The 27,561-nt window shown below is 34.5% G+C and overlaps 1 protein-coding gene across 1 annotated transcript in view; it reads left to right on the forward strand.

Annotated features, from left to right (window-relative positions):
* Nucleotides 1–27,561, forward strand: part of LOC108903219 (dopamine D2-like receptor) — a 47,668-nt gene that overhangs the window by 12,394 nt on the left and 7,713 nt on the right. Inside the window, 4 exon segments of the mRNA XM_023457327.1 lie at nt 9,382–9,634; nt 12,267–12,542; nt 18,436–18,461; nt 24,573–24,743. Coding sequence (XP_023313095.1) covers nt 9,382–9,634; nt 12,267–12,542; nt 18,436–18,461; nt 24,573–24,743 — 726 coding nt within the window.

The following is a 27,561-nucleotide window of genomic DNA, read 5'->3' on the forward strand; positions in this document are numbered from 1 at the left end:
TTTTTGACAATAATTGCTCAAAATGTCCACCTCTAACGTCAATACATTTATCAACACGTTTATTAAAAGATTGTCTTATTTTAAAGTATAAATCCTTAAAGCGAAATGACTTTGCAGCATTTAATACCTACTACTAAAGTTCTTCTCAAGTGTTTATAGTTTCTCCATAAACAACTGATTTCATGTAACTCCAAAAACGAAAACCTCGGCATTCTATCTCACATTTATGTATACGAGTATACAATTTAATTTGTAAGCTAAGATGTAATTTTAATTAGATATGAATAATACTTATAGAAATTAGCATACAAATGATAGCAATAAGATAAGTGGAAGATGTCAATTATTTGATTTTCGTCCAAATCCTACTTAAGAAACTTTACGGCTAAATTAATAATACCTGTAGATACTTAACTGTAATTTAATGTAACAGCACTGGAAGTTTCAAAGCCAAATATCTCGAAAACGGTGCGAGATAGCTACTTTAATAAAGTATACCTTTTTTGTGCAAAAAATGTTGAAAAATTAAGAATTTGTTACCAAAGATGAGATACCTTAAAGTACAAAAAAGTTATGTCGTTTTTAACACGTTCAATCTACCGCAGCTAGCGCCCTCTATGAACTTTAACCAAAATGTGAACATATTTCAATTCCTCTACTCAAAGAACTCCAATCCCCAAAATTTTGTGAGAATATTTGCATTTGTTAAGGAATAAATTAAAAAAAACTGAAATAATAATTTACATTTAACACCCTGTATCTCTTTAACTATCAACTTTTGGACTAAGGTAAGTTCGGCTAAATAGCAATATTTTTACTTGGGGAATCTACCCATGAATTTTGGCCCATTACCTCGGGACTACCCTAGACACTTGTAGCTTCAATTTCTTTTTTTTTTAGTCTCTACTACTTTGCCCTCCAAGTTACACCTCTTTGAAAATCACCCAAAATTTTGGGATTTTTTAATATCCCTTAATTTCTGTGCCTAGTGTCAATGCCGTAAGGGTAAGAGACTTTGTTAAAGACGGAGTTATTCGGTGCGTTCAATTTCCGTCTCTCCATGTTGTATTGCAACCAGAACTGCATTCCAAGTACCTCAAGCTAACACAACGAAAACTTCTAGGTTTCTTAATTCTCGAATAAACTTAGTTGTTCAACGTCTGAGACAGTCTTTGTATATCCTTGCTGATTTTCGCATTATTCAGAACGTGCTGCACCAAACCGCGGATGCATGTTGCTGCAGTGCGCGTCGACATAAATCTAATTTCTTACTCCGGGATATTCGCGAAACTTGCATGGTCATGAAACTTATAAATGTTGCACAGATGTCTCTGATTTCGCCCGTACCTACGATTCACATAAATCACCGGCGCTTTCAAACTGGCTCGGCCCTTTTGGCAGGTTAATGCCCCGGCCTGTCGAAACTGGAGAATTTGATTATAGTTTGCTGTTAATGCATAAATCTCGGCACGTTCGAAAAAAGGCACTGCATTTTGATTGTATGCTGACTAGACGGAAGTGTATAGACTCACGTTGGAAGGCACTAGCCAGTTTTTAAATATCCGGTAAAAAGTAAAGTGCTACTGTTTTTATTTAATTGGAATTTCTACCACTCTTTTGTTATATTACATTCTTTTACGCTCTAACATCACTTTTGTCAAAGACCAACATACGTGAAAGCAGCTGTCACAGAAAGATCTTACTGTTTCCACATTTTACTTAGGTTTGTTTCATCAGGTGGCATACTTCGAATGGAATTATAACATTGAGTAATGGAACAAAAAGGATCTTCTGCGAGTAAATGTACATAGTTTGATGGGAGATAGAAGACATCGAGCTGATTGTACCCCCCTTACGTACACTCTGAAGTAAAATTTTTGTCAATTTTTGTTTCCTCATATTTCTGTAAACGTACATCCCTGTGAGTGAAAACAATAAAGATATAGAGTGAATCCAATGAGTGAAATGATTGGCTACATTTTCACTCAATATTGAGCATTTTGATAATTTTATTCATTTGAACAAAACTGAGTATTTTCACTCAAATATAGGTACCCGTTAAATAAATTATCGGAGTAAATGTCCTCATTATTGACTGACCCCACCCTATTTTATGGTTGTCGTGCATTGTCTTTGTCTATCCCCATTCTCCGCATTAGGTTATCTCCTGGCGTAGTGTATGGCGTGTAACGCTGGATAAGTATTCGTTTATCTGTTTATTTTGGTGACAAATATGTTTAAATGCAGTGGTTTGATTACAATGATATATAAATTGAAATTTAAAGAGAATATAAACCAAGCCTGAGTAAAAAGTTACTCAATAACAGTTGAATTTAGAGAAAAACTCAACTCTTAATTGGTAGTTAGCAGAAGCTTGGATTTGAGTAAAATTCACTCACTTATGTTGCAATAGTTTCATTAATAGAGTGAATATTTCAATCATTCAACGTTATTGAGTAAAATTTAGTGATTCTTTTTTTACTGTGTAAGTCAGGTGTAAATAATAATAATAATAATAATAATAATAATAATAATAATAATAATTCTACTCCTCATTCTAACTACGAGAATTAGCCCAGAAGTCGGAGACTTGTGCGGGAGAGGAGGCGGCATATTATTATTACGCAGGCCGCATTTGCGCCCAGGAACGACTTATGTTGGTAGGCCCTAACCACCATTCAGTGCAGGAATGAGGGAAACCTGGAAAACCTCATTAATTAGGGGGGTGGTCAAATGCCAACCGGTGTCAATCTCTCACATTGACCCAAGCCAAGATTCTTCCACCCTACCATACCTGCACAGAGGGGGCCAATCCTCCATACAAGCATAGCTAATCTACGGTCTACCGGCCGCGGGATTCGAAACCCGGGCAGATAGCACACATCGATTTAAGTACTGACGCCTTAAACCGTGCGGCTATCGACCGCTCTCCGTATTTGCAAATATATTAATTATTTTTTAAATACAAGGTGGAAATAAAAAAAACGAAAAAAAAATTAACTGTCCCAAGGTCATCTAGGTTTTACTTCATAATATAAGGAGTGTCCGGAAATAAAAGAACCTTTGAATTTGATCTTTATTTGAAAATACATCGATTTAGATCTATTTTTTTTTTTATAGTTAATATCCTTAAGACAAAGCTTTGTTAAAAATTTAAATATATTAGTATTAATAATGAAATAAAAAGCATTTTTGAATGTCGGTAACTTTTCAAAGAAGCAAATTTGTACTAAGGTAACTTGATCTAAATTAGCTTATTTCCATTGATTTCTATTTCCAAATATTATCATTATAGTATGGCCCACATGGCTGTGGTTTTATTGATATTATTTTTATTCACAAAACTTATGTTCCATTGATGACAACAGTTAGTCTATTAATTCACCTTGTAATAAACCGACTAAGTATATATTAGAAATTGAAATTATTAAACGTTTTGCTGGGTTTTCTGATTCATATGAAAACACAAAAGATTTCCTGGAAAAACTTTCATTTATCAATGTAATACGTCTTTTATTAGTGAGCTTAAATATAGTTAATCTATTTACCAATGTTCTGGTAGACACAACATTAAATATATTCACATAAAATGACAAACTTATACGAATTTAAAAATAAATCAATATTGAAATCGACAATACGGAAAATCATTATTAAACACTGAAAAAGTATAATTGTAAATAAAAATAAAAGAATACGTCTTTGACATTTTATTGTGCCCGTTGCAACAATACATTTTAAATTTCAATACTTTTCTTGTACATATCTAGAACTGTTAGACGTGCATTGTGCTTTATATATTTTCCATTCTGCTTTGTGAACATAAATTGGGCCATATGCAAGCTGACGTTGCTCAACTAGCCAAGAGTCTGCCACATACATAATAAAAGTTCCTGATACTACCACCATATATGACACAAAAGGCGTACAATATACTAGACATATTAAAAATTCTGAAGTAATTCTAAAACCAGTTGCTACATAATATTAATTCAACTGTTTTGTACTACTTTGTCTACATATGAACAAATTGAATTAGTACAGTCATCTGAATATAATTATTGTTAGTAATATCACTAACACTCTATACATATTTTGAAGAATTTTGCTATACATTCGGGAATTAGTTATAATATGCTAAAATTATAAATATTGTTAGTTTTCGATGGTATAGAAGGAATAAGCGTCTTAATCAGGATTAAGTGTTAACTTATTGCTTTCCGTTTTTTATACAGAGTGATTTGCAATTAATCTTAAAAAATTGAGAATATTTGTTTTATTTAAAAATACTGGAAATATATAAACTGGGAGATGCGTATTTATTCAGTATTATTGCGGTTTCTACAGTGCTCTTATTGTTTACATCAGCCTAAGTGTTCAAACTGACCTATGGAAGCAAGGCTTAACAGAAATCATTTTAATATTTTATTGTTTTAATTTCATTAAAACAAGTATATTATTATGTACTTGCATTAGTAGCTTTTGTTTGTATGCAGAACGTTTTTCTTATCGCGGTGATTCAACTAGAACGTGAAAGAGGAAATTTGTGACCGAATAATAGAAGAGATGGAGGTCGCAGCTTCTACATCATATTGAAACAAGAAGAGGAACAAATTTTATGGAAGGAGATCCTCGTATAAGACCAAGGTATTTGAAAACATAGCATAAATGTCTAGGAACTTGTAAATACATTGGGTCGCTTGATTAGACCATTCATATTAACAAACCGAATTTTTTAGCATCTCGAGTTTTTATTTCGAAATTATGAGCCTGCACTTTTTAAAGATATACCCTTAACTTTTCGACAACGAATGTTGTTGCACGATGATTCATTTTTGATCAAATGTTTGAGATTACTCAAATGAAGACCATATGGTCTACTTAGCACTGTAAAGATACTGAAATTTGGAAAGATACATTTTGAGAAATTACAATCTCTCACGTTATGCTCAAAAGTTGACACTACTGTTTTATCAGCCAAAAGACCGTGGCAAAAACCGTGATACCGTTTTTTATTTCTGTCAGACACATGCTTCCAAGTTTGAAAAAGCTACGACATTTGATTGTTTCTATCACAGTGAGATGTATATTCAGTTTCCCGTGCTCTGATGTAGTTTCAGCAGGAGACGCAAGTACTAAAATCTACACCCCCGGCCCACTATTCGCGGCTTTGCCGCTATTTGATTAATGGCAACACCAGCTATTAACTTTGGCTCCTTTGTTGTACGGCGTACGATCCAACAAAGGGGCATCAATCATTCGAATTGGAATAAGCTGTATTGTTTAAAGGGTATACTCGTACGTAAAGCATTGCGATTTAGCCTAACAGCTAACGATTCTCCGTGTGAGCCCTCTGTCGGAGATGCTGTGCTAGAGACAGGGTTCGCTTATTACAATATTTGTCTTCCAAGTCATGATTTATTACTCGTGTCTATTGCTAGTAAATATCTTAGGAACTGGGTGTCAGAGATTTTGGATTGAAGCAGACCCTTGCTGGCCAAGGTCACGACATCTCGAACACATTTTCTTAGTGTACAACAATAAGAAAGTTATGCCAGCATTGTGTTGCGTGGTTAAACAAGCCTACGCATTTCTAATTTGGAAATGACTGCGTAAAAATCAAAGATAATATATTTAACACTCAGTATAATAATACAGTAACAATAATAGTAATAAGCAACATGCAGATATCTGTAATACTGACTACATTGCCAAATTAACAATTTTAATTTTAGATCGTACACGGAATATAACTGCAAGTGGTCAAAGTCGACGTTCGATCGCGTCTCTAGCGGGAACATTTCGAAACCTGGGCGATCTTCGGAACTATGTCGACCCTCGGGAATCTCGCGCTGCCCTCAATTTTTCTTCGCTTCTTACACGACAAGCCTTAGACCTACGCCTAATCTACCAAATATTTGCGAATTTTTGATTTTATTGCAGTTTCGGGTGCTTTGTAATTATTAGTCAAAAGTATAGTTCTCCCAGTGTACCACGATCGACTGCTGCGAATAAATCGCAGCCTCCTGAGAAAGGGACTTCACTGGAGACAGAGACGACTCATTGATCGCTGAGTCTTACCTTGATCACGGCGCATTAAGCCTTTGGGAGACCGAATGCCGGCTGCTGTCACTTATACTAATGAACTCATTAATGCCAGCCAAAGTGTGCGGATAACTCAATGTCAAGCACAAACTCATATACACGAAACGACGTGTAAGAACGAGCAGGGAGAAGAGTATGCCAGGCGTGTTTATATAGCCCTAGGACGTGACATGTAAAGTCATAAATAAGGCAGAAGGGTTCGAGTTTAATTACTTGTACTACGCTCTCCAGAATTTTGATTGAAATTTGAAGTATCTAATCGTCCGGTAGTTCCTATTCATATGCTGAACTGATTATTATTATGTAAGTTTCATTAAAATATTTGTGTTTCCGGCAGAAGACGACTAGACGCTTCCACTGACGAAGGACTATACACTTCCAATTTTAATGTACATCTAATCAGCAAAATAGCCGATTACACAGCCCCACAAAATAAATAAAGTGGGAGGTTCGAAAGACGAGACCATGGTAGCTGTATGTTTTTGGAATCGCTGGGGTTTGACCCGATTAGCTCTGGTTGAAGGTCAGTTCAAGGTTAAATGTAGAGAGAGAATCAAGTGCCAACCAAGTGAACCTACATATCTCTAGATATTTTTAAGGTCAGTGAATACGAATCCGGTGTTCGTTTGACTCGATCTGGTCTGGGTTAAGGTCTATTCAAGGTCAAAGAGAGGGAATCAATTGCCAGCAATGTAAACCAATGTATCTGTAACGTTTTCTGGATCACTGAATCCGAATTCGGAGTCCATTTGACCTGATTAGATCTGGTAGAAGGTCAGTTCAAGGTCAAATGCATAAAATCAATTGCCAACAAAGTAAACCCATATATCTGTATGTTTTTGGGGTTGCTCAATACGAATATGGTGTCCGTTTGACCCAATCAGATCTGAGTTAAGGTCAGTTCAAGGTCAAACGTAGGGAATCAATTGCCAATAATGTAAATTAATATATCTATACGTTTTTGGGGTCGCAGAATCCAAATGGGGGGACTGTTTGACCTGATTAGGTCTGCTAAATACTCTCAAGTTCTAAACTCAAAACACTCAAGTTAGGCATTTATGCGTATTAAAATTTGAGTAATAAATAAGAATAGATAAAGAAAGAAAACAGTATCTCAAAATAGATTATTTGAATCTATTCTACTTAAATACCAAAATGAGTAGATAGTCTACTTCAGTGACGGAAATATGCATTGAAATCTCTATGGAAAAATATTCAAGATGTAAGTAGAATATATTCAAAAGTGATAGAAGGCTCTCCTTCTTCAACATCTATACTCGAAAATCCATAGAAGAATAATTATTCCTTCACAACGATAGCTTCAGTTATAGTTTTAAGAGCTTATTAAGCCTCCATATCTGGAATAAACTTAATGCACTGTAATATTGGGAACCTTAATTTGCAATTTTCTGAAAAAAACAAATTATAAAGATTAGTTTGAGATGAAAAAGTATTTTTAGAAAATTTAAGTAAATTTTCATAAATTACAATTTATATTAATAAGTTTTGGAACTAGAACATAATGCTTGAAAAATTAGTTTTTGTGTTAGTTAAATAATATTTAAAGCATTGAAATATTATTAGTTTTAGCCTAAAATCAGTTTTAAATAACTAAAATAAATTTACTCACAAAAACATTATCATTCTTATTTTTTTGGTATAAGTTTCAAGATTGATCTTTTAACGTAAAAAATTTAATTAATTCGGAGAAACATTATTCTTTGTGTAAAAGCGCTGGCACAACGTAAGTCAGTGCAAATACAATGAAAATGGATAGCACTTAATTTTTTAGAAAGACCTAGTGAACGGTGAATTAAAGCTTGCGTCTGATGTAGCAGGCGGCATTGTTTGCCTTTTACTTTTTTTTTAATAATTATCCTCGTTCTTTAGACATAATTCAATAAAACTAAAGTGTACCAGAGATACGGTTTTTCTTTTAATTTGGGTAATAGCTGGAAATCTGGATTGTATTGTAAAATAGCAGACTTGTTTTTCTTTATTGAATTACAAATATTACTTGAAAGAGATTTGATTTGTGTAACTACGGATATATTTCACCACTACCGAAAATTGCGAACATCAAAACAAGTTACCAGAGTATGCTCTGAAAACCTAGCGTTAGAAACATTCACAAAACAAATTGAAAATATTTCAATTATACATTTCCTTTAACGGTTTAAAGTCACATCAGTAACTACTGTTAAAAAAAATTATACAGTATCATGTTTTATACAAGAATGGCTTTGGAGTGTTATTTTAACAAATAATTCATATACTTACAAGTTTAAGAAGTCCAAGGGTATATAAGATAAGAACTGTGAATAAAAATTTCCCCTGTTGAAATGCAACCAAGCAAAACATTCAAGTATCCAACCCCACTTGCTGCGAATATAATAAACAGAAATTTAACAAACTTCCGGCATATTCAAACCTACGCGTACGAAAATAAACTGAATTGGACATTTTATTTTGCCATTTGGGCATAGAATTCAGATTTATATTAATCTAGGCGTGGAATTACATTTTTTGAAAGCTTCGAATTTCAAATCGGGAATTATGTTTGTTAATTTGGTTCTCTTTTCACTGCTAGTTTCAATTAGTCACAGCAATTTAATCTCAATTTGCTACAGGCAGCAACTAAATGTGCTTTCACGGGTTGGCAGCGTATTCATTAGTTTACAATTAACGGGAGTAAATCCAGTATGGGCTGCTTATTAGTATATCAAAGAGATAAATATCGTTTACTTGCCATAAAAATTCAGTTTGACGTTTTGAAAGATATGTAACTAGATGTTAATTTGGAAGCATCGACGATAGAAGTGTGTATTCTAATGATAACACAGCCCCGCAAGAAAAAAGTATCGGATCTGGTATTCAGACCCATGTATTTCCATTGTAAAAAATAATATTTAATAAATTAAAACTCATTGACTCTACAGATCTAAGTGGACTAACTGTCATTATTTTGACATGTGAGTTCGACCCAAAAAAAAACAAAACAGTACTACACAATGTAAGTTCCAAATTTAAAGGCTTCCTAAATATTGTTGCTTAAATTAAAAGCCAGAACTTGTATAATTCACACAACTTGGCTACGTTGCATTACAGTGTACGATTATCCTGGCACTGAAAAACAGCACAACGCGTGTCAGGAGTAGTGTCAAATAACGTCAGCCAATCCCCTTATACCCTGTGTATATTTTTAAACTCTGTATCCATTTTCATAACAATTTTGCACAAACTGATGCATATTACTCACGGTATCGATTGTTTCAGGTACATAGCAGTGACGCAGCCGATCAAGTATGCCAAGCACAAGAATACGAGGCGGGTTTGGCTGACGATAGCGCTCGTGTGGATGATTTCCGCAGCCATCGGTTCGCCCATCGTACTGGGCCTGAATAATACTCCGGATAGAGTGGCGGACGCGTGTCTGTTTTACAACAGCGACTTCATCATCTACTCCAGTCTTTCCTCCTTCTACATACCATGCATAATCATGGTGTTCCTTTATTACAATATTTTTAAGGTATGTGAATTGAATTAGGACATAAAAATAAGAAACTTTAAATTCGTTCCAATAATATCTATATTTTCCTTCATATTAATTTCGTGAAAACTACTATTAAGTTAAATTCACCATATTATATAAGGAGTCTGCAAATTTTACCGACAATGTTTGACTGCATATTCACAACGAGAAATAAATACGATCTACGAAAAAAAAGTTAAATAAAAACTGTTTGATTTTTGAGTTACAGGCCTTCAAAATTGTCAAAAATAAAACTAATTTAATTAATAACTTCATAACCCTTTTTAACTTTAGTTAAATCGATATACTGGGTGATAGTTTTCTCCCGTTACCTCTCCCTTTTAGCAGTTAAAACATTTACAGTGGTCATATTTTTTTAAAACCGGTAGCAACATTGAAAATGTCGTTTTATATAAAAAAAAATATATTGTCTCTTGAGAAAATCGCCTACAGAAAGCCATTCTTGAGAAAGATGGCGTTATTGGCAGGTCTGTACGTTTCGGTTTGGGTAGCAGTGTCACGGATTCAAAACTTTGAGTTCAGTAGGTGATGAAAACAAGATGTTGATTGCTATGGCTATCTGGTAATGGCATTATTGTCGTGTTTTTTTTAGGATTCTCATCACTCCACACCTGCAAATTATGAAAATTTACAACTTTTGAAATTTAAAACATAAGTTAATAATTAGAATTTGATGATAGGGCCCATTTGGAGACGAACGTATAATCAGCTGTTAGTTAAAATCCAAGGTCATCATATAATTTGTCATTCAAAATTCTATAAATTTTGCTTGAAACATTTTTGTCGAGTTATTAAGACAAAAATGTGGTTGACCTTCAAGTCACCTTGAAAAGGTTGTCTCGTATGGTATGTCTAAGTAGATTTAATTTGCCAAATTAGGATTGTTAACATGTTCTCTCGAAACTCTTTACCAAATATTAATCGGGCATCAGAGTCTAGTGGAGTGATTGGTTGTACAAGGCAGATGTACAGTAGTTGCTTCCTAAGGGTTCCCCAAACAAGTGGCATAGCTACATGAACCACAATCCGCCTAACACTAGTTTTTTTCCAACGTCCTCCAAAACCTATCATGGGTATGGAGAGTCGATAGTTTTTGTTAAATTTTCCATTGTCCCAGAACAACTGATGAAGTCTGAAGAATATGCAGCGGAAGGAACTGGAGTGTTAGGATAAGCCTTAACATACCAACGACGAGCATCAAGTCCATTACCATTGGCACGACCATGCATAAATCGCATGTCTGCTATTATACTTAGGTGTACAATGACTTATTAATATATCATTAAACCAACCTTCCGTACTAATTATAAATTTATTCCAACATAAAATAAAAGTGCTTGTATTCGTATAAAGAAAATCAACATACTTTTTATAAGCAGCATATGATAAAATTGTTAGGTGAGTTGTATCGATAAGAGATGAGAGTACCTTTTCTATGTAGTTTACACTGATCTATTAAAAAATCCTACTATTTTCGCAATTTTTAGCAGCGTAGAAGTATTGCTCAAAAAAAAAAATGATGATACCCTTGAATGTAAGGCCCTGAAACACATGAATATCATTTAACATCTCCATATTCAAATCGTGTAGACTTATTACGTTATACCCTTTATCAAATTTGAATTGATATGGTTAACCGGATTTTTAAGAAACAAAATTGTGTTTTTTTAAGATAATTATAATGCCCTGCTTGTCATAAACGAAACGATTCCGGACATTGTTCACATGAAAATGTTTTCTTTTTATAGTACTCTTTGCTTTTAAGCACACTTTCTTTAACACCACGTAGAAGTAATATACAGAAGTAAATTATAATATACCTAATTAATAAAAAAAATATGTAAAATAGTTAGGAAGAAACTAACTTCTATTCTATTATGTTGCCGTGACTCCATAAGTTTTCATTAAAGTTATGACAATATGACTTTGTGAAAGAGAATTGTCTTTATTTGCTCGAATATATCTCAGCAGTTATGATTTATAACAAAGTTTCAGTGTAATATAAGTTGTTGCTTTGTCTAGATTCTGGATTATTATTTTAATGGGGATATGATTAAAATAAGTTTCCTAAATATTCGGTATTGCGAACTTTATTAATTCCGAAAATATCTCATCGCAAGTTTTAAGAAAACAACAGAAGTGTATAAGTCGTAGTATAGAATGTCTCGAAAATATGTAGGTGTCGTAAGCCATATTTTCTGCACTGGATATCATACAAAAGAAGGTTATGTTCTTAAGAATTTTAAATATATGTAATAATTTTTAGTATTTATCAATTATTTGACCAAAGTAATGAAAAATTGTATTGTTTAAATCAAAGCGTTATGGATATTGAAATGGCTACCAACTTAATATTTAAGAACCTGGCACTGTGGCTAGACAAAAATAAATTTGTTTCAACGCAGATAAAGCCCTGTTATTGCAGTATACATTTAAATAAACATGAGACATACACTAATGAACCTACATCTACCATCATGTTGAGAACTACAGTCTAAAAATGGTTAGCTCTGTATGATCCAACAGATTTACTTAGACCTATTCGTCTTAATATTTAAGAAAAGTCTGTTTTTTTTTACAAATGGATTCACACTGTATACCTTTCCAGGCTTTAAGAGACCGAGCAATGCAGCTGAGGCTCAATCGGAAACCTCTACCCTGCGAGATCAAGCCTGGCTCTGTGATAGAGAATGTGGCCAACACGCGGAGGTTGGCCGAAACGACGTTGGGGCCGGCTACCATAGAGGAGCAGGCCACCAACACGGGTTCGGGTTCCGGGGACGAGGATGACGACGCTGACGCCGAGTGCCACGTCATCTCGAACGACAAGAGCACCGAGTTCATCCTGGCCACCGTGGTGGAAGAGGCTGCGTAAGTATTTAATGTAATTAGTTGTCTATTGTTAGGGCCACATAGAACACTGTGTTCGTTAAAGGGTGATATAGAACGCTACGTTCGATAAAAAGACACACAGAACACTAAGTTAGCTAAAGGACCACTCTATAGGGCCACTCAGAACTCTATGTGTGCTACACAGCGCTACGTTCGATAAAGAACCATACAGAACGATAGAGTCGCAATACCCTTTAAAAGTTTAACGAGAATTAAGACACAATAGCATAGTGTATATCACTTGTCAAATTGCTAAAAGGAACATTTATAGATATAACATAAAAGATAAAGAATTCCAGATTATCTTAGTCGTGCCAATAACACAATAATTGTCAGTTAAAAATCAGTGGATTTGCTGAAATTCTTATTCAACGAATTTTATTAATTTCACCTCATCTAATGTCATCAATTGTAAATATTTTCAGTCATAAATGATGAAATAATCAAGGGTTCTAACAAGCTGAAAGATAAGATGACTTTAGGTGTAGATTACCAAGTTTCATAGTCAAGGATAGCATCAATGTACTCTTGTATCCTTTGCGTTACTTAATCCTATTTTACCAAAAACTCACTCACAAAATTTCAGTATGGTTTTGTTGAAAAAAGGATTACAGTAGCAAAAGATGTACTCTATGTTGACAAACATAAGGCATTTGCTGTATGGTTGTTGATCTGATTATGCTATTACCTCAAGAATGCCAAAGGTTCTAATTTATGACCTCTATCTATATTATATTTATAAACGATTTGTCACTAAAGTTAAACACTACAAATTCAAGTCATCTATTATTTGCTGATGATCTAAAAGTATATGCATAAATGAATAGCATTGATGACTGTTACAAATTAGAGAGAAAGTTATAAAATAGTGCGGTAATATTTCTTTACACCTAAACATATTTAAATAGAGACTGTATTTTATCACAGAACAACACGCCCATCGGTGTTTGAATATGTCATTGGTAATAAAAGTTTAGAAAGTTGTGAGATTTCTATCCCGAATGAGGTGTTGATCAGCAGATTTGCTTTCTGTGGTTGAGCTTGATCGTTTACTATTTATAAGCAATTGTCCTTCATTAAATTCTTTTTTAAAATCATAGCATCATATCGGTTGTCCCAAGTCAATAAAAGAATTTAAATTTTTGGTCCCCAGATAGTGATAGTACACATGGAATCAATATTTTCTCCAGTTTTTAATATATGTAAATTATTTAATTAAATATCTCACTTATGTCATATTAACCATGGCACTATCAATTACATAGTTTCTGAACACAGAGACTTTTGTAATAGCTAACATATCTCAAATTTATAATACGTTGACCTGGGTTTCTTTTTTATATTTTCTCATTATTCTTATATTTGATATTTTTACTTAAACTACTAGTTGATTTTATTTTTATGTAATTTACTGTTCTATCTGTTGAAAATAAAAATATAGCCAATGTTACGACCACAGGGTGCTATTCTGCTATATACAGGGTGATTCAGAACTTATTCGATTTTTTTTATTGTACTCTTACAAATACAATTTTGTAAAAAAAATCAAAAAGGGCTGTTCGAAAATAATTTAAAAATACATTTCTGCACGGTACTGGAAATTGATCCACTGTTACACCTGACCTTGCTCGCAGTCGGCGACCAGCACGGCGGCAAAATGTAATAAAATATGAACGGACAAAAACTTGAAAGAATTTCTTTCCCAAGGAAAGAAATAAATACTATTTTATAACACCTATTTTATGTCAGCAAATTCAACTGCCTTTGCCGCTATTACTATTATTAATTAATAAAATTAATTAGTGGTTATAATTAATAAAATAATTTGACAGACCTGATGTTACAACTGTTTAAAATTTTGTCCACCAATTTGTAAACACATTTGAGCCCGTCTTATCCTGTTTCTACGAACTAACACAAATATTGTCTTGTTTCACCATAACACAAATGTTGTCTTGCTTCACGATATTCATCAATTTCGTGTTGCTATACACGTAAGCCATTTTTGACACTTGAAAAACTAATGTAAACACTATCGCAAAAACGTTAATACCAATATAGGATTTCTGTATTCGGAATCGCCGGAGGCCACGTAGAGAGAGAGAGAGAGAGAGTTGCAACAGCGCACAACGCGAATGACACTAGAGACTACAGTAACCCAGCGATGTAAGGGTTGTAAATACTACAGCTTCAATAATTTTTTTCTCGGAAACTATAATATTTTACAACGATTTTGTTTATGATATTGTGTTTGCGGTACTCCCCAGCTACAATTGTTTTATACACAACACAAAACACTACGTTCTCTAAGTCTACCTAAAATAATGGTGACACCTCGAATATAGTTAATATAGCGCTCTGTGTAGCTATTACATTAATCGGGATCACATTATACTGTACACTCAAACACATCCACATTGTCAGGGGCAAAACGATGGAAGAAATATTCATCGTCAGGCAAAAAGTGAAATTTACCGTGTAACTTCCGTCAATTATTTTTGATTTCAGCGATGGAAACGTATGTTCATGCTTTCCGATGGCGCTGAAAAATAGTGCGCAAACCGGACAGCCGCTGATTGAAATCAATTCGTTATCGGGACCGACGGCGACGCGAAACGTAATTCGTTTGTGTCTATGTGCTCAACGATTCAATTAAGGATTTTGTCCGGGAAACGCTTCTCAATCCGCAGGCGGTCGCGTTTGTGCAATAAACACTGCCGCGATAGTTGTTCGAATGCAGTTAGGGGTAGTGCGCCTCTATTAAATTTAATGTTAGGCCATTACCGACTGCCATAGATCGGAGTTCGGAGGGGTAGATAAGGTTATGTCTGCTTCATGGGCCCTCAAATAAAAATAACGACGCATGGAATTTACTAAGTGGTGTAGTTTTCATCCATGGTTAAGGAATATTGAAAGAAACACGTGAATAATGTTGCTGTCAATAGATGGCGGGTCGAGAAACGGTAGATGGCGCAGCATTAAAGCGCCTGCGCTTTGTTTATATTAACTGCGAGAATAGTGTTATCTATGTTCGTTGAGAATGTTCTAGAACAATGTTAGCATAATTTGAATTTCACATGAATAGTATTAGATTTTAATGCATTTAATCTTCTTTCTAAAAACTAATAGTATCTACACGATATACTGTATACAGAGTGTTAATGAACTTGCCAAAAATTTAAAATGGTGAAAAAGCAGCAAAAACTGAGTTAACTGATGTCACAAATTTGTATCGAAAGTTTAAGGTCATAAAGAAAAAAACTAATTAAAAATGTGTTTAAAACTGTTTTGGAACTGCTGAAATACATGTATTTATTTATCACGGCGAATACTTACAAAAGATTCTGTAATACTTTTTACGAGATTGTAGGTTTCTTATGAAGCCGGACTGTATTCGAAAGTCAATTTGTAATACATTGTTGTAGTGATTGCTGTGCTGTTTTTCGAGAGTACATTTAATAGCCGTATTTCCAAGTTTTCTTTTGAACATGGCGCATTTATTTAGCAATCGCAAATATTATGATATGCTCATAATTTATGGCGAAGCAAACGAAAATGCCCACAGAGCTTGTCAAGTGTACCGTGCAAAATATCCTGTACGACGTGCCCCCGCACCGCGAACATTTGTGCTGTACCGCAAAGATATTTGGACACCGGTGAAGTACAACCGTATCGAGGTCACGACGGTGACCCAGGGCGACCACTAAGAATCTTAAATGTCGAGGAGATGATTTTAGACCTCGTCGAAGAAGATCCGCATCGTAGCACCAGAAATATCGCACAGCAAGTAAATATTTCGCATCCTGTTGTGTGGCGGACATTACGAGAAGATCAGTTGTACCCATTTTATATTCAACGTGTTCAAGCGCTTACTCCTGAGGATTTTCAACTACGTCGAGGTTTTTGCGTTCAGGAACATGCAAGAGGACCCCAAGACTAAGCCGCGGCAGCCTAGTTTTGTGGGGATTTGTGAAAAGTGTTGTGTATTCCACGAAAGTTCGTGACATCGACCAACTGCGACATCGTATTGCCGAAGCTTTTAATACAATTCGAGAGGACGTGGCCATATAGCAACGCGTGCGAGCGAGTTGGATACGTCGCGCTGAAGCTTGTGTGCAAGCAAATGGTGGGTACATCGAACATCTTCTGTGGAAATCAGCAGTTCTCAAAAGTTGTCTCCTTGCAATGTTGCGGTAGGTCAGATTTTAAAATTACAATTTACTGAACACAAATCCGTGTATTTAGCTCATTTTGACAAAGCGGACATGTAGCAAAAATATTTGACATAAGTTCATGAACACCCTGTATATTTCCACAGCCTTTGATTATATCCACAATTAATAAAAAGGAATACAGGTATAGCTACGGTCTTGCTTGAAACTGAAGATATTATACGGGAGACTCCTAATAATGATTATGTTAAGTTATAAAATGTGGCAAATGTTGGAAGAAGTTGCAGTAGAAGAAATGAGTCAAATAGAACAAATAGAATTAGTGTCATACCCAAATCTTGACCTACCGTATTATTTGGTCACTAACCTAGTTTTTATTGCGTTTTTAATAGATACATGAATAAATAATATATTTCTTTAAATTTTAAATGTTAACAAGTATTATTTAATTGTTAATAAAAACAAATGTATAATAATAATTTTTGAATGTTAGGTTATTACAATTTAGTATTTTTAATTGAATGAGTTTTTAGTATTATGTTTAATTAATTATTTAGTTTGCAGTACGTATACCTTAGTGGCGAATTAGTTTTCAAATAGTAGTATGATACCTACCTATTTAAAATGCCAGTACGGCTACAATAATACTCACCTGTCCGTAGCACTTGGTCATGTCATTAATTTTCTCATTTCAATAAATTATAAATTATTTAAGTATGTTCACAATTTTTGTTTAGCGAACGTTATTAAGCGAAATAGTTAACCATGTTTGTGTCATTGTAGACACATTGTGTACCGTCAATGATTTTGTACACTGAATATTTTCGTAAAAATTGCATTACAATTACATTACAATTAAAATAATATAATAGGAAAATTGCTAACCGAATCGTAGATATTTGTTCGATGCGACCGAGATACATCCTCTGCGAGACAAAAACAGATACCAGACACAGAATTGAGAAAATTGTATTTTTACTGTTTTTCTTACCTCTAATGCAATCTACAGGAGACATTCACCTCAGTAGAAAACGAGATTGGAATAGTAATGAGCAACATCTTGTTGAATAATGATGTTAGTTTGATATACGCCATACTGTTTGCGATTTCTTTTATTCTTCCATAGATTCGATTATGGATTTAAGTTACTGTTTTGAAATGAGTTACAGTGCATTAGAAGGATAACAAATTTATCGATTGGTATTCTTTATTTTATTATAAATAGATCAAGAAAATTTGTTTCTGCAAAATGTGCTTTAATACTAAAACTCCAGGCATGCAAAGGATATCTAACCTCACAGACATGATTTCTAATAGTTAGATTTTATTATTTCCACATTTTACTTAGAATTGCTTCTTCAGGTGGTCTCATTGCGAATGGAATTAATAAAAATTAATACTCAGAACAAAATATAGGCTATTTTTACGTGTTGGTCGTTGACAAGTGTGCGATCTTAGATTTGTAATAAAAAAAAATTTGGGGTTAAGTATTTTGAAATTTGAATTTGAATTTGAAATTTAATCTAGACAAACCAAAATTGTTTCTGTTAAAACAGACGAAATATTTAGTTTGTTATTATAGATACTATTATTAGAATATTTTATAAAATAAAACTAATTGGGACCCTTATTCTTGTAAAACATTCTGTTTAATTTTACCACACGCCTTGATAAAGCAGTTACAATTTTATTAATGTTTTTTTCAGAATTCAGCGGTCTGAGCCTATGTACGACAAGGTGTAAGTGAATACCCTGTAGATATATAACCCAAAAAACTGCCTGTTAACATTATAACCACACAGTCACCTTTTTTAAGTAAAGAGTGTATACAAAAACATTCAGCAATGTCAGAAGCGGAAAATTCATTTAAAGATAAGGTGGAATTGTGCAGGGTCATTCTCATGACATTCTGCTTACCTTATCTTTGTTACCTTTCTATATAGAAAAAAATTGATATAAACCAAAGTTTTGAGGAAATTTTCTTGCGATTTGAAAGAAATATATAAAAAACAATTAACTATTGCAAGATACAAACATTTTTAAATGGGATACCCTGTATATTTGTCCAAATATGGATAATCAAAATACAAGAAGGGATATTAAGCAACTCGAATACGACTCACCCGAGATTGTTTTCATTCTTCTGCACTTAATTTATTAGCGAAGATTTTATATCGGAACGCGTGGCTCGATAGATTCGAAGACGTCCTTGTCGAACAATGGAGCTCTCGGAATGTATGGGAAAGGGAGCGAATGAAAAAAAAAGAAGAATAGAGGGGATATTCAGTGGAAAACTAAAAAAAACTTAAGAAACCGTAACACATATCGTTCCTCTTATCACGTAAGGGCGTATAGTCCAAGAAATGGAAATACACATACGCTTCTACGTGATAATAGGGACGATATATTAGGACTTCTTGTGGATCATAGAAATGCCCGTCTACAAGAAGAGATTATTTAAAAAATGTTCTTTGTCTAGAACAGAACAGGGTTAAAACACCTTTTATAGTAGTTATTTTCCTTAATAAAATATTTAAAGAACTATTTACCGTCTTCAGTGGTGGAAAAGAAACGATATGCTCTGATGCCATTGCAATCTTGACATCCACTGTGAAGGATCGGAAAAACCAAAATATTGTGCAAAGTGTAAAAGCAAATATATGACATTTATATATCACTATATTTAGAAAAGTTGAAATGATCCCAAAAACGACAAATATACAGCGTATTCCATAAAAAGAATATGATACGGGGTTAGATTATTATATAAATAAATATAAAATGACCCTGTACATGAACTTTCTATTCTAGAATCCTTCAGACGTACGACGTAGTTTTTTATATTCAAGATGGAAACAATATATAAATATCTATCCCATATACATTCACGTAATTGTCTTCTTAAATATCTAAAACTTTTGTCAGAAATATAGGAAAACGTTGATCTGAATGTTTTTGTTGGTTTTAGTCTTTATATATTGAACCATACTACTCTTCATTTTCAACATGTTTTCTAATCTGGTCTTGGTGTCTTGAGATATAGTAGATGTAAACAATTTCCTATACCTACTTTAATTTTTGACTAGTTTTTATTAGAACTTATTAACAATGAATTTTTCTAATAATCTAACCTACACAAATTCTCATGCTTGCAATATACATTCACTGGAAATACTTTATTAATGAATTGTTACCTTGATCACTTATAAGGATGCTGAAAAAGTTTTTGTACCAAGCAAAGCTTACATTAGTCCTTTTAAATATTTCTATAGAAATTCAGTAAATCCTGTGAAGTAGATATAAAGCAGCATAGTGACCACTCTGTATATACTTTCGTGCCAAATACAATTACAATAAAAATAGTAAAAAGCTCAAGGAAACTATATCGCCTGAGTCAATTATTGCTACAAATTTGAATAATTCTAACATAAATAAACACAATTGGTGCGTGCGAAATATATAATGGCATAATGAACTGCCTTTATATTAAAATAGAAAAAAAAGTTGTTGAATAAAGTATAAGGTATTAAAGTAGTCACACGAAAGCAGAAAGAACTAATCGTGCCTAGGTATTTTCTATTTTCCTTTTGGGGTAAATAAAAGCAAAATTAGTTGTTATTTATTCACCGTTAAGAGAGTATTCATGGAATATTTGAATGTGAACTGATTACTTCCAGTATTCTCTAATGTTAAGGTTACACAGATTATATACTTTCACACACTACTATCTAGCTGCAAAAATATATATCATCTACAATGTGGCTCCGGCTAAGTAAAACGAATAGTTGTTTTACCTAGCCGGGAACACTACTACAGAGTACACTGTAAAAGTCTGAGTCTGAGTGAAAGCAAAAAGGTACTGAGTAAATCCATTGAATGAAATTATTGAGTAGATTTTCAGTTAATATTGGGCATTTTGATAATTTTACACATTTTTGATAATATTTGAGCTAAAAGTAATAGTTTCACTAATAAAATTTTAGTTGTACTAATACTAATAGCGAAAAATTTCACTCATTCGTGTGTGGACAGAAATTGATACATTGTTGAGTCAAATTGAGTGAAAATAAGTCCAATTTTTCTTACAGTGTAGAAAAATGAAGACAAAAAGTATTGAAAAATAACATACTGGGATTCAGCTCTTCTTGTTTGTGAAACATCTGCAAATCTGTAAAATCCAGTAAGCCTAAATACGTATCTAGCGACACCCTAATGCCTGCCCTGTCGGCTTCAGAATCTAAGTTTTTTGCTGAGGGCAGTAGCCGTGCATTTCATTGGTCAAGTGTATGGCATAGAGCGGCACACAGCTTGACCACAGATTTAGCTTATTTCTGCCAATACAACGCGTAATAGCACAAATTGGCATAATATAGATTACTACCGTTTTCGATATCTAGTTATTAAGGAAGGTTTCTCGGAATAAAAAGAGTATTCGTGCAATATTTGAATCTTCTAATATTTTACAGTTTTTTTTTAATTCTTGAAGTATTTTGGATTTTTCGCAGTATATCCACGTTTTTAATTGTTTTTTGAGGGGTTGCAAAGTTTTTAAAAGTTTCCTATGCATTTCTAATACTATTTTAATATATTCTGCAATTTTTTAAATAGTTTGACGGTGCTTCAGACTATTTTAAATGTATTTGACAGTGAACTTGAAGAATTTTTATGCAGTCTTGGAGTACTTTGACATAATAGTATGGAACCTTAATATTTTCCACACATATTCAATTTTTCAAGCAGAGAAGCTTTTCTTAATATGTTGTTCGTCACCAATATATTTGTCTCTTGCAAAAGCAGTTTCGCCCACCTGGAGACACGCTATATATTATGATCACGAAATAGCGTAGATATCAAATACATTTGTTTATAATACACATATATTTTGGTTTGGCCCGAGATCAGGATTTTTTTCGTGTATGCTAAGTTTAAACTGACAAAACAAAAGTTATAACAAAATACGCTTTTAAACTTTTTAAGTTTTCAGAAGTAAGTTCTAATTTCTTATTTACCTAGGTGCTATTTTTAGGAAATTGTTTTTACTTTGAATTTGTGCCCTAAAACTGCTGCCTTGAGACATCCACCGACCTTATCCTTCACAGCCTACACAAAAGCAACTGTATTTTTTATTCACTATTGTTTCAAAAGATATCGAACTTTTTGAATTTACTGTAGATACTTTATATGCAAATATTTACAGAAAATATATAGTCCTTAATAATTTACGTACGTATGTATTTTCAAACAAAGCATCAACAATCGAAAAAACAATCGCAAACAATTCGAGGCGAATAAAAAACGTGAGATAAAATCTGGTAATACACACAACAATTCTCATTAAACTATGCAAAATAGAGGATTTCGTCTACATTAAAGAAAATAATTTCCATAATATAAAAAATGTATGCATAATCAGCCTCAGGCGGGCAGACGGTCGCGGCTAACCTGATTGTATATTAAAATTCTAAGTGCGGCACTAGGCAATTTCCGTAATAGTGTGCTTTCAGGATAACGACGACTGCAACAAGCTAATTAAGCCGCAAAAAAATAATTGTTTCACTAAAAGCTTTATGTAGTGGTGTCGTTTGCGGTGGTTGTTAAAGTTAATAGACGTGGGTAGAGTAGAGAGACTTTTTACCGAGACATTTTTGTTAAAATCATCTTCGCAAGCGTTGGGAGATTAGATGAAAGTGTTCTGTGTTTCTCCGGATATAACACGATGTTTCCGAGCACACGAGTTTTATAGTTTGGAGCTTGAAAAACATTTAGAATGGTGGAATAAAATAATAATAGAAAAATCGCAAAATGTCCGCATCTCAATTGGGTCATGCCATGAAATTTTGACTGAAACATTGAACATACATCGAGTTGCAGCATTTGTTCCTCGTTTGATGACCGATCAACAGAAAGAAAATCGTGTGAACGTTTATCGGCAACTCCTTGAACAATACAATGACGATAAATCATAACGGGCTACGACATTGAGACAAAAGCTCAAGCACCACAATAGATTGGTAAAGGACCTCTAACTCTAACAACTCACGGTTCTTGAACCACGACAATGCACACGCACGAGTGTGCATATGATGTTTGTGCCAAACATCATATTAAGGTTGTTCTTTATCCTCCTTATTCGCCAGACCTGGCCCCTAGCGATTTTTTCTTATTTCCAAAATAAAAGACACCGTTTTCAGACTATTGATGATGTCAAAGTAAATTCGTCACACACTTTAAAGGCCATTTCAAATTAAGCTATCCAGGACTGTTTTGCGAAATGGAAATACCGCTGGAAAATGTGTGTGAATAGGAAAGGGGAGTACTTTGAAGGGGACAAGTACGAATAATGTAAAAATTAATAATTTTGTTAAAAAAATTACGTGCCTTTATTTTCCTTATTTGCATATCGTATTCAGTAGCCATTAATTTATAAAGAGTATTAGATCCAGTAGAGGATCAAGTATGACAAGGTAAAAATGATTTAGAAAAATAATTGACAAAAAACGTTGACAATATCAAAAGTATTATTGATCTGATATCATTGTAACTCAGACAGGATGAAATTGAGGAGAACTTATAACATAATAAGAAGGCCCTCAATAGCGACGTTTTAAACATGCATCTGAAAAACAAATCTGCTTCGATGTCTCTACTAAATAACCGTGGCTATTTCAAATATCAATAGTGAGCAAAGCAAACACAGCTAGCGCTATATGTGATCAGTGATATTTTAAAAATATGTACAGTGAAATCTCCCTTGGGCGGACACCAACGGGGCCGACTGAAAGTGTCCCTTCAAGAGGGGTGTCTGCCTAAAAGAAATACGAAAAAAAATCGTTTTTTAACGAAAACCGCAATTAAAGAAATTGGGATATTTAAAACATATAAATAAAAAAATTAAAACTTAAGGACAGAATCATAATTCGTCATTTTACAAAATATGTCCATACAAAATATAATAGAATATAGTAATACATAAAATGAAATAAAATATCAGTTTTTACGATTTAGGTCTTTTTCTCTATCTAGAAAATCTTGTCTAATCAATATATCAATTAATTTTTTTTATTAAAAATCAAAAAATGCGCAAAGGGACGCCTCGAAGCAAAAATTAGCTGTCTCTTGACACACATACCTACGTAGCCCACCGTAGTATAGGTATAATCCAGCGATTCATATCACATTACATTAAGCTTAACATCCTCTTCCACGAAATGAAGCTGCACTTTGCAGGCTAAGTGTTATTAAGCCGAATATCATTAGATGCTTGACGTAATGTAACATGGCCTGTTGAGCAGTTATTAAGGACGATGTAGTGCTCCTCCTTATCGGCTTAGTACAGTACACCGGGGTATATTGCCAGTTCTGTGTGTACTTTGTATACAGATTGTCCCACGTTAACATATGTCGTTTGCTTGAATAATGAGTTTTAAATTTATCACAGTAAAATGAGGGGAATGTTTTGTTCGAACTATTGCTCGAATTGGCCCCTTCATTTTTCGGATACGAAAATTCTAAATTACTTTTCCGTATTGATGAAAAAAGCTGCTAGATCATGCCGGCGACCATTTTGTTGTTTAGATCATGCCGGCGACCATTTTGTTGTTTCGAAATTTAATATGTGTTCTCTTTTTAAGTTTTTTGAAGAAATTATATTTCAAACGAAATGTTTATTGAACAGTAGCACTTTGAGAAACAAGGCTAGCCTTGTTTCTGAAAATTCTACTATATCCTAAGCATTGTCTAATAGAAATTCCGAAAATAAATCGAATCCAGTAAACACAAAACAAATATTAAAATTGAAAAGATCTAGATTTACACAATAGGAAATCTGCAAATCGCATTTCTCTTTTCAGCATATCAACGGTGGTAGCCAGCCTGGCCTCACCTGCTCCGATGGGCGACCCCAACGGCAACAATGACTCGGGGTACGTCCACAGCCAGCAGGATATCAGGGTGCCCGAGAGCCCGAGGCGAAGCAGGAATCCTGCTAAAAGAAACGGAGCGACCTTAGATACCGAGCTTAGGTAGGATATTCTATAAATATTGTTCTTTGACTGGTTGTTTTGTTTGGTTTTGCAAAGTTGCCTTATCGCGCTTTTCGTTACACGCTACGAGTGCGTTGCGGATATCGGACGGCTCCATCTGGAAAAATGGAGTTCTGAGTAAGATATATGTAGAGGGGACGGTGAATCCTGGAAGGAGATGCGTGAATAGACACAGAAGCGTCACTGGGATGTGTTTTTTGTAAGCGTCTAAAAAATATTGCCGTTGGAAATTACTAACAGTTAAATAAATAACAAAATAATTCAGCAGTCAAAGGAAAATTTACAAAAAATAAAAAAATTCAAATGGCTTAGATTGCTCTAAATGAAAAAATATAAACACAATTATATATTACGATGTATATGAGTCGTAATACGTAGTAACGCAATATTTAAAAAAAGTTTAATTCTCGTAAATCGACATGTTCAATAATCTCTGATTGTTCCCCCACACCAAGAACCAGTTTCTTCCACGAAATTTAATATTCTCTTTAAGTTGTGTTGGTTAGTTTTTTCTTTTTAAACCTAACAACATTTCGCTTGGGATTCTATCCGTCTTTTGTAAAAAAAAACAAATCCGGCACCGAGCGGTAAAGGTAATTCCATTTGCAATGGAAATATCAAAAAAAGAACTGAATTATTCTTTGTTTAATTATTCTGGAATTGAAACCCTCGGGTAATGTAGTAAAGGGCAAACCCCCTAATCCATAATACGCTACAAAAAAAATTACTTGCAAAAGATAGAAAAGAGAAAGAATTTAATACATGTTAAAGTGCTTAAAAAGGTCTGGTTGTGTTAAGCTACTTACTGTTCAAGTAATTAAAGGTTAAAAAACTGGGGACGTATACTTACTGTTTCCATAATAATAGTAGAAGAGGAAACATTTATACGCTTCTGAGGTTATGTCGTGAAATGTTCGAATATCTTTATACGTATTGATAAGTACGACGTCTATTCAGAAAATAACCAAACTTTATTTTTTTAAACTTTGTTATTAATTTTATATTTACTTTATTGGTCGCAGTGTCCTTCAAAGTCACCTCTCCCCTATTCACACACTTTTCCCAGCGGTGTCTCCATTTCGCAAAGCAGTCCTGGATAGCTTCATTTGAAATGGCCTTTTAAAGTCTTAAATGAATTTGCTTTGATGTCATCAATATATGAAAACGGCGTCTTTTCAGCAACGCTTTTAATTTCGGAAATAAGAATAAATCTCAAAGAGCCAGGTCTGGCGAGTAAGGCGGGTGAGATAGGACAGTAATCTGATTTTTGACACAAAACAAACAAATTGACAAAGCTGAGTGCGCGGTCGCGTTGTCATGGGGCAAGAACCATGAGTTGTCTCACCACAACTCGTGGCATTTTTTGGATTTTATCATGTAACCGTTGTAAAACGCCTTGATAGTAACACACGGTACATTCTTTCACCATGAGAAATTCCAAATGCGCAATTCCATTAAAGTCATGAAAAAACAGTGAGCATCTCTTTGACATTGGTTCGAGACTGATGTGCTTTCTTGGCGCGTGGAGATTCTTCGCCAATCCATTGTGATGATTGGCATGATATCAGTGTCGTAGCCATAAACCTTTTTTCGTCTCTCCTTATGATCCTTTGTATGAATGTTTCATTATCATTGGATTGTTCAAGAAGTTGCTGACGAAGGTCTACGTGACTTTTCTCTGTTGTCGATCTTCTTCTTCTCCTAGTGGTTGGTCCTAATAAGTCCCATAGCACTGCGGCCTAGTTAGGTCTATTGTGTGTCCCACTACTAGTCCTATTCAGCAAGTAGATTTGTCCTTTTTACAAAATCCAAAGGCTTCCTTGCTGACACTTCTCTCAGTTTCTTGAGTTCCAAATAGGGTCCCCCAAGGAGCGTCATTCTGCTACGTGCAAATCCCGGGCACTCGCCCAGGATATGTAGAGAAGTTTCATCCGCCGATTCACATTCTCGGCAGACCGGACTGTCTACAAGCTTTAGCTTATGTAGATGTTTCCTAAAGTGACAGTGTCCCGTTATGAGTCCTGTCACTCTCCTGAGCCGGATTCTATTCAAGCTCAGTAGCTCATTCGCTCTTCCCTTCGAAGGATACTCCATAAGCTCCTTAGAATGGCTATGTCCTGGCCTTGAAGTCCAGTATTTCCTATGTTCTGTCTCTGTCCATTTGCCCAGAGCCCGCCTGACCACACTGGGAGATGTGCCACAGAAGGGCTCCGGGCCAATGAACACTGTCTCGGATCCCTTCCTAGCAAGTTCATCCGCTTTCTCATTTCCACAAATGCCTTTGTGCCCTGGCACCCAACACAGTCTGACTGTATTGTTGGTGGCCAGTTCAGTCAGCATTTGTAAACAGTCCCACACCAGTTTTGAACTTACCTTGTGTGCGGCTAAAGCTTTAATTGCAGCTTGACTATCAGAGAATATATATATGAGTTTACGTCTATAACCTCTACGTACATTCTCTGCCAGACACGCCATTATCGCGAAGATTTCTGCTTGGAATACAGTAGGGAACTCCCCCAGACTGTAGCTTGCACTCCATCTGGGTCTGAGTCCATATATTCCTGCACCCGTCCCTCTGGTCATTTTGGAGCCATCTGTAAACCATACTAGGCTCCACCTTTCCAGGGTATTAAACCTTTCCTCCCACTTGCTTTGATCCTCTATTCGAGTCTCAAATGGCTTGTGGAAGTGAAACCTTGGAACCATCTTGTCGGATACCATCCCAAGAGTTGGTTCCGACATAGATGTGTCTATGATCCTGGAGTGGGAACCACCCCTCCAGTCATTGTTATTCCTG

Source organism: Anoplophora glabripennis, unplaced genomic scaffold (assembly GCF_000390285.2).
Source record: "Anoplophora glabripennis isolate ALB-LARVAE unplaced genomic scaffold, Agla_2.0 scaffold40, whole genome shotgun sequence".
Lineage (NCBI taxonomy): Eukaryota > Metazoa > Arthropoda > Insecta > Coleoptera > Cerambycidae > Anoplophora > Anoplophora glabripennis.